Genomic DNA, 9,393 nt, shown 5'->3' with positions numbered 1-9,393 from the left:
CTGAAGGAAGTAAACCCAGATTGCAATTTCTAATCACCATGATAAAACAGAAAGAACTGGTGAGATAAGTATTTACATGACAGTATAAATGCATATGTCTTCTTTCTTCTCTTAATAAATATAAAAAGCAAGCATGTAAAACATGTATATAGTTGTAGTCCTAGGCATTTGACATATAGTTAATATATTGGGGGGGGGGTGACTGGGATGCAGCAGTGTTACAGGCCCTGAGATGACAGGGTTCTACAATGGCTTAGGTCCAAGGGTCCAGGGTCCTGTAGCTGCACAGCCTGGAAATGGTGGGCCAAGATTCCAATTCTGGCCCTAGTGGAAGTCACAGAGCAGCAGCAGCGTGTGCCCAGCAATGGCCTGTTAAAGTCGCAAGTCAGGACCCATGGGCTGGGGTGCAGAGCCCCAGCAGTGTGGCCGTGGTAATTGTGGATCAGAACTCTGACCCAGGGTGAGGTACAAAGTAGCAGCATTTTAGCCCCAGCAATGATAGGTTAAAGCCATGACTTAGGCTCCAGGAATGGTGGGTAGCTCAGCAGCTCAGCCTAGGTAATGACCAGTCAAAGCCACAACTAGGAATACACAGTGAAGTCCAAGCAATAGCAGCATTGCCCCAGTTATGGCAAGAAAAAGTACTGACTTAATACCTGAGGGCAGGGCACAGAGCAGGAGCTCCAGTCTCATAGATAGTCAGGCATTGTGACAACTCAACCAGGGAAAGCAAAGTACCAGAGTGATGGGGCCCCAAGTGTCAGATCTCACCACAGCAACATTTCCAGCCTCAGGAAAGACACAGAAGCAGGGACTCTGGGCAGCTCTGTGTCTGCTGTAATCAGTGTTGGTGAAGACTGTGGAAGTCCTCAGTAGCAAACCTCTATGATGGTGAAGCTTGCTGGGATTCTCCTGCTCTTCTTCTCCCCATGGGGTGAAATCCATTTGAAGGAATTTCTGTGGGTGCCAAGCTGCTCTGAACTGGAGGATGAGGTGATGGAGGTAAAATGCTTCCCAAGCTTTTTCACAGGGCCATCCTCAGTTTTTACAATCTGCAGGGTTTCTGCTGCTTCTTCATTGTAGTCCAGAGCTTTCCCAAAGTAATTTACATTGGTTTGTAGTTGCTCATTTATTTTTTTTGTTGTTGCTTTTATGGGGGATACAAGTGTTGGAACCTCCTAACCCTCCATCCTGTTGATGTTACATTATCTCTAATTCTGTGTCAAGGGGACTGCAGACACAAGAGCCTCTCACTTGTCACTGTTGTTACACTATTTTTCTCTCTTACATAATAACTGATTTGTGTGTGCAAGGTCATCGACTTTTAGATGGGTGATAGCACTGATGAAATAATATTAAACACCAGTATAAACATGAAGTGTTCTACACTTTGCCCTTTCACTTGATTTCCACAGCTATGACTATTCATATAATGTAGTTATTTGAGGCACAGGAGTTATAATTTAACATCCTGATTGATTTCTCCTTGGATATAAGCATGAGCAATGGCAAAAGGATAATGTAATTTTTGAAAAGTACTGCATATGAACAAGATGTCTGTGAAATGGCTCTCACTTCTGCTGCTACTACAGCTGACTTGCTACTTTAGCCTGGAAATTGTGGAAAGGTGCTGGCACGGCCAATGAAATACAGTCATTGGATGAATATGAAGACAATCCTGGATGAACTTGTCATGATGGGTCATAAGGTGACTGTTCTGACAACTTCAGCTTCCATTCTTATTGATCCCAACAAACCATCTGCTATTAAGTTTGGGACTTTCCCTATGTCTTTAACTAAAGATAATTTGAAGCATAACATCAAGCATTTGGTAGAGAAATGGACATATCTGGCAAAAAATTCGTTGTGGACATATTTTTCATCATTGAGAAGTTTATTTTGGGAACTTTCTGATATGCTTATGAATATCTGTAAAGATGTTGTTTCGAACAAGAAGCTGACGACAAAACTACATGAATCAAGGTTTGATGCTGTTCTTGCAGATGCTGTTGGACCCTGTGGTGAGCTGCTGGCTGAGGTACTTAAAGTACCTTTAGTATACAGTCTCCGCTCCTCTCCTGGCTATTCAGCTGAAAAGTATAGTGGAAGACTTCCATTACCACCATCCTATGTACCTGCTACGTTTTCAGAATTAAGTGATCATGTGACATTCACGGAGAGGGTCAAAAATATGATATATGCACTTTATTTTGACTTTTGGTTCCAGACATTTAATGAGAATAAATGGAATCAGTTTTATGGCGAAGTACTAGGTAAGTCATATTTTTAGTTGGTAGCATGAAGTCCTAACTTTCCTAGTGCCTTGGAAGGTGAGTTTGTATAAAGTAACAGAATTTTGTCTCTTATAAGTGAAACAAGGAAATGAAAATATAAAATGATTTCATAAGTATTATCAAAATATTAAATTATAGGGTAAGGTATAACCCTGTTTCCCATTACTCATACAGATTCTCCTCCAGGAAGTCATAAAACACAAACTGAAGCACTTAGGACTTCTCCAAGCAATTATATATCTATATTACTAAACTTCTTTTTTTAACTTAAAAAAAATCACTAGAAACCTCATAAAATGCCTTGATAAATGAAGACAGGTAGATTGAAGAGTTACACACATATTTGTAGCACAAGTATCTAGGTAGCATTTGGAAATTGTTTCTACTTGTGTAGCTCGATTTCTGTATTATATATGATATGATACAATATCAATATGGTGTACACTATACACATACATATATATTTGCTTAATTAGAGAACACTTTCAAACATCTTTGGCTATATCATTCCAAGCTCCTTTCCAAAAACTACCTACTATATTCACATGGCAATACTCTCATTTGATCTAACTCTTGTTGTTTTAGTTTATCCTTCCAGGAAGACCGACTACATTATTAAAGACAATGGGGAAAGCTGAAATGTGGCTCATTTGAACATACTGGGATTTTGAATTTCCTCTCCCACTGCTACCAAATTTTGAATTTGTTGGAGGCCTCCACTGCAAACCAGCCAAACCCCTGCCTAAGGTTACCTATTCCTATTTATTCTGTTTTGTTTACATTGAATTTTCAATAGGAATAATCCTGTGTTCTTTATTTAGAATATTTAATTACAGTGAGAGAGATGTGGGATGCTAGATAAAGTGACTTGCCAATTAGAAACTCATATATTTCTATACCAACGCAAGTATCAGAATTTCATTATCAATACAGAATAAAGTGGAAGACTCTGAGAATATGTCAGTAAAATTATTACTTTCATTATTCAATACATAATAAATCATCAGACTTCATTAAAAGAATTATTATAAAAAATTAAAAGAATAATTATAAAATGACTAGCATATTCCAGAAATAAGTGCTAATATGCAGAGAAATGGTGTAGACACAATTTCTGCCATCTGACACTCTACCTGGAAAGATAGAATACCAGCAAGTAGTAAAAACTTTGTGAAATTTTTATAAGGAAAGACCACAACACTAAGGAAACATCCAGCAGGAATCACAGATATTATCCCTGAGGCATTGATAATTAAGACAAGATCTGAAAGATGTTCAGGATAGGGCAGGGGTAGAAGAAGGCACAAAAGAAAAGCAGGTAGAGTAGTAATGACAGTTTCCAAGAAGTCTAAGTTTAGCCTAAAAAGGAAGAGTTTGAGTAAAGAGGCAGATGATGCTGGAGAGGTAAGTTGGAGACAGATAATTATAAGGAGTTTGAAACATCTAGTAGGAGCATTAGGGAGAAAATTAAAAGGGTAAAGAAAGGGAGAGAGATGTTCACATAAAAAAAAACACACACAGGATGTAGTCACTGGGTTGGATTGTAGAGGGGCAAGAGTGAAAAGGGACACCATTTAGCTGGTTGTTACAAGATACAGGCAACAATGATGGAAAACTAGAATACAATGTTCATAGAGTTATGTCCGCCTTAACTCTTATAATAATAGTACAAACCTCATATTGTTGTGGGGAAAAAATCTGTTAGTATGTATGAAACACCCAAAATGTCTCTGGAACATACTTAGTGATCCAGAAAAAATATTACCTATTGTCTTTATTGTTATTTTGTTGCTATTCCATACTGTCAATAACCCAATGTGTACCAGTCACTTGGATCTAATTTCTAAATTACTAGAAACTGGTTTTCCAATATATCAAGATTATATAATCTAGCAAAGTCCTAAAGAGTAGATATCCCAAGGAGTTGTTTAAAAGTAAATTTTAAGTTTTTAAATGAAAAATAAAGGGAATTAAAATTTTAATACATGTAATAAAATTTAAGTTAAATAAAATATAATTTAATACATTTAAGTTAAAGTTGTTTTATTTTAAGAATTTTTTAAGGTTTGGCTATCTGACCAGCAAGATAAAATGATAAAATTCTTTTCTAAGGATTGAGATTCTTCACTGGCGCACTAGCCAAAAAGAACACCATTCTTGAACAATATAAATGTATGATCTAACAATTTTTGGAGCCAAATTCAGCATTTCCTAGCTTTCACATCAGCACTTAAACCATTCCTCATTTGAAATCCCAGGGTTTTACAACTTGCAGAATAAAAGAGATAATTTAGTTTATTAGGATAGGTGTTTTCTGCCTATACCAATCCTATAGAAAACCTCAGTAAAGCTCCCTTAGGGATGTACATCTCAACATCATAGCTGCCTAACAGAATGAGCACAGGGAAAATATACACTGCATATATAAGAACCATAAACTCTGCACATACACTAAACAGCAAATAATTTGTACAACTTGAATCTGAAAACTTCCTGTAGTTTAAAAATACAAAGAATTCTCTTCAGTTTATAGGATGCTATTCCTTATGAAGGAAAGCAAGAATCGAATCTATTTTAAATTGATATGATCTCTTTTAAATTGATTTAAGGGCTTCCCTAGTGGCACAGTGGTTAAGAATCTGCCTGCCAATGCAGGGGACATGGGTTCAAGCCCTGGTCTGGGAAGATCCCTGATGCCACAGAGCAGCTAAGCCCGTGCGCCACAACTACTGAGTCCGTGCTCTAGAGCCTGTGAGCCACAAGTACTGAAGCCCGCATGCCCAGAGCCCATGCTCTACAACAAGAGAAGCCACCACAATGAGAAGCCCATGCACTGCAAAGAGTAGCCCCCACTCACCACAACTAGAGAAAGCCCGTGCACAGCAAGGAAGAACCAATGCAGACAAAAATAAATAAAAGATGTGGTACATATATACAATGGAATATTACTCAGCCATAAAAAAGAACAAAATAATGCCATTTGCACCAACAAAGTCTGAGATAAGGTTAGTGAAAGTTCTATGCTATCTAACCCTAGTTTTTGAAAGATTTCCCTGTTCTCATTGCAGGAAAGTGATAGCGTTAGTAAGAAGGGAGGTTAAGAGGAGAGGAATAAGGACAAAGAAAAGATGAATAGTAGGATAATGAAAATAATTAGTAATAGTAGCTGTTGCTATTAAGTTGCAAAATAAGATTTAAATCCGTCAATGATTGTGAAGATTTCATTATATAAAGAAACTATTCCTTCAAGCTACTAACTTTTCCATTCATTATTAGGTTCTCAGAAAATTTCTGTAATTTTTAAAGAATTAAGACATTTGGCAAAATGCTTCAAGAATCTTAAAAATGCTATAGCCTTTGACTTCATAGTATACTCCTAAGAAACCATACAGAGAAAATTAATCAAGGTGTGCAAAAACAATATTTTGGGCAGTAATTCATAAAAGCCAACACTGGAAGTAATGTAAATATTCAAAATTAAGCAATAATTAAATAAATTATCACGTGCACATCACACCATTACAATCGTTTTCTCAAAGAATTTTTTATTACACTAAATCAACTATAGTATGAGGTTTAGTTGGAAAATAACAGCTATAATAAGATCACAGTTTTCTTGTAGGATAAAAAAATATAAATTAGAATTACAATTTTCAAAATATATATCACAATGTATATTTAGTTATAGGAGTAATTAAGATTAGAATGAAAGCACGAATTTTAGCATAATGCCATCAAAGTCCATCCATGTTGTCAAAAAATGGCAGGATGTCCTTCTTTCTCATAGATGAATAACATTCAGTTCTGTGTGTGTGTGTGTGCATGTGTGTGTGTGTATTATATATATCACATCTTTATTATGTTGAAGTATGTTCCTTCTACACCCAATATGTTGAGAGTTTTTATCAGGAAAGGATGTTGTATCTTGCCAAATGTTATTCTACATTTATTGAGATGATCAAGTTATTTTAAATTTCATTCTATTAATGCAATGTATTACACTTACTAATTTGGGTACTTTGAACCATCCTTGCATCCCAGGGATAAATCCCATTTGGTCATGGTATATAATCCTTTTAATATGTTCTTGAATTTGACTTGCTGATATTTGGATGAGAATTTTTGCATTTATATTCATCCTGGATAATGGCTTATATTGAAGGTAATACTGGCTTGTAGAATGAGTTTGGAAGTGTTCCCTCTTTCCTCTTTAATTTTTTTGGAAGAGTTTTTGAAGAACTGGCATTAATTATTCTTTAAATATTTCATAGAATTTGTCAGTGAAGCCTTCTGGTCCTGGGGTTTTCTGTTGAGAGGTTTTTGAAACTGATTCAATACCTTTACTTATTATGACTGTCCAGATTTTCTAATTCTTCCTGATTCAGTCTTGATAGATCACATGTTTCTAGGAATTTATTCATTCTTCTTGGTAATGTAATTTTTTGGCCTATAATTCTACACAGTAGTCTCTTACAAGCATATGTATTTCTGTAGCATCAGTTATAATGTCTCCACTTTCATTTCTAATTTTATTTACGTCTTCTTCCTTCCTTAGTTAATCTAGCTAAAGATTGTCATTTTGTTTATTTTTTTAAAAGACAGAGAAAGACAAATACTAGATGCTATCCATTTTATGTGGAATATAAAAAAGTCAAACTTGTAAAAACAGAGAGTAATATGGTGGTTACCAGGAGCTGAGGGGCAGGAGAATAGGAGAGATGTCTTTTAAGGGTACAGATCTGCATCTCATAGAAAAATAAGTCCTAGAGATCTAAGGTATAGTACAGTGAATATGGACAACCATATTATATTATAATCATCAAACTTGCTAAGAGACTACATCTTAATTATTCCAACCACAAAAAGAAATAATTATGTGACATGATAGAGGTGTGAACTATCATGAAAAGTGGCTATCCTATTATAATATATTGAATATAAATGTATCAAATCAATACATTATACAACTTAAATTACATAATGTTTTATGTCAAATATATTTCATCTTCAAAATGTACATATCTCTATTTAAAAACACCTTATTGGTAATAAATACTAATCATCTTGAGCCTTCAGTGAGTCATAATCTTTTTGCAATAGTAACATCAACGATCACTGATCAGAGGAAGATCAAATGGTGGTGGAGCAAGATGATGTGGAGCTCACCTCCCCACACAAACACATCAAAAATACATCTACAGGTGGAACAATTCTCATGGAAAACTAACTGGAAAGTGGCAGAACTCCTACAAACCAAGGCTGTAAGTAAGATACACACATAATTGAGTAGGACAAGAAAAAAAGCACCGGTCTGGGACAAATACCCCTGGGAGGGTACTAAGAGGAAAAGAGAGATTGCACAGATGGACACTCACCCTGGGAAGTGAGTGGGTCAAGTCACAGACTGGGCATCCCAGTTCTAGGGTCCTACAGGAAGGAGACAAGTTCCCTTGGAGAACTGCTGGGACAGATAGAAAGTCTGGAGAAGCCTGGGCTCCACTCGTGTGGAATGCAAGGGTGCTGGCTTGCCAACAGACAGGGCGGAGAGAGGTCAGCCCTAGTGGTTGCTGCCTCACTGGGCTCCCCAGTCCAAGCCAAGCAAACACTCCTACCTCACCCACTCCACACCACAGCTTGGCCCTGGATCTAGGGAGATTTCCCACCAACTGGGAAAAGATTCAATCTTGGGATGCAGAGGTGACCTGGGGCCTGGGGTGTTTACAGGTGGGATGGTAGAGGCCATTGTTGGTGCTTACTAAGACAGCACCCCATAAGCAGCCCAGACTTCTGATGGCAGCACAGCTGCTTGAACTCCTGTGACCACAAGTATGCAATCCCAGATGAGCAAATGCTCCAGCCCTGCCCACTTGATGCCACAACCTAGCACTAGATCTGGAGTGACCACAACAGGGGGAGAGATGTGAATGTGAGCTGTGTCTGAGGTAGCCACAGATGCCTACACAACCAGTGCATCAGACCACTGTAAGCACAGGAGCCCCACTTGCTTCAGTACTCCCCTGCTTTGGGGAAAAGACCCCAGTGCAGGGAGGAGGAAAAACACACACTTAAATGGAACACACAACCAGCTCCAGCCAGATTCTCAACCTTCTGCTCCAGCACCTTGGGGGCAGACTCCACCTGTGAAAGGGTAGAGATGGCCACTGAGCAGAGTGGAAGTTCCACCTCACACCCTGCACAGGCTCAGGCTTCTCCATTACCAGCCACAACCCCTACACCAAGGTGATAGCTACCAGCACACCCTAAGGAAATGTGTGACTAGAATCCACATCAAACACAGCCCTCCCACCAAAGGCACACAAGGTCTACATAAGGATGCTTCCACATAAGAACACCACTTCAGGACCACAAAAGGTAACTGTTTCACCTATATTCACAGAGACAAAGCAAGTAAAATGAAAAGGCAGAGAACTACTCTCAATTGAAAGAGCAAGACAAAACCCCTGAAAAAAATAATGAAACAGAGACAATCAGTCTACCAGACAATGAATTCAAACGGTTGATAATAAAAATGCTAATTGAATTAGGAAAGAGAATTCATCTAAGCACAGATCATTTTAACAGGGAACTAGAAAATATAAAGACACAAACAAAAATAGATAATTCAATATCTGAGATAAAAAGCACTCTAGAAGCAATGAATAGAATACTAAATGACACAGAAGAATGCATAAGTAATCTAGAAAATAGAATGAAAATCACCCAATCAGAACAAAAGACAAATAAATAAAAATAAAGTAACATGAGATCTTTGGGATAGCATAAAACATGCAACATTTGCATTTTAGGGGTTCCAGAAGATGAAAGAGAGAGAAAAGTTATCGAGATGTATTTGAAGAAATTATGGCTGAAAAATTCCCAAGTCTAAAGAAGGAAACAGACATCCAGGTATAGAAAACACAGAGGATCTGAAACAACATGAACTCAGACAGACCCAGAATAAGACATATCATAATTAATGACAAGAGTTAAAAATAAAGAGAGAATTCTAAAGGCAGCAAGAGAAAGACAAAGAGTCATATACAAAAGGATCACTATAAGGCTATTATATGATTTCTCTGCAGAAACTTTCAGGCCAGAA

General features: G+C 37.4%; 1 protein-coding gene across 1 annotated transcript; it reads left to right on the top strand.

The window, feature by feature from the left end:
• Positions 1 to 1,553: 1,553 nt before the first annotated feature.
• Positions 1,554 to 5,395, top strand: LOC307185506 (UDP-glucuronosyltransferase 2B4-like; the record flags this gene model as incomplete). Its single annotated transcript, XM_079919818.1, is given in 5 exon segments — positions 1,554 to 1,604; positions 1,610 to 2,273; positions 2,893 to 2,945; positions 2,949 to 3,041; positions 5,363 to 5,395. Coding segments are annotated over 5 exon segments (894 nt in total).
• Positions 5,396 to 9,393: the final 3,998 nt, after the last annotated feature.

The sequence above is a fragment of the Stenella coeruleoalba genome (genome assembly GCF_951394435.1).
Source record: "Stenella coeruleoalba genome assembly, chromosome: 4".
NCBI classification, from domain to species: domain Eukaryota; kingdom Metazoa; phylum Chordata; class Mammalia; order Artiodactyla; family Delphinidae; genus Stenella; species Stenella coeruleoalba.
The sequence above is the reverse complement of the archived record's forward strand: the minus strand, read 5'-3'. Positions and strand labels throughout refer to the sequence as shown.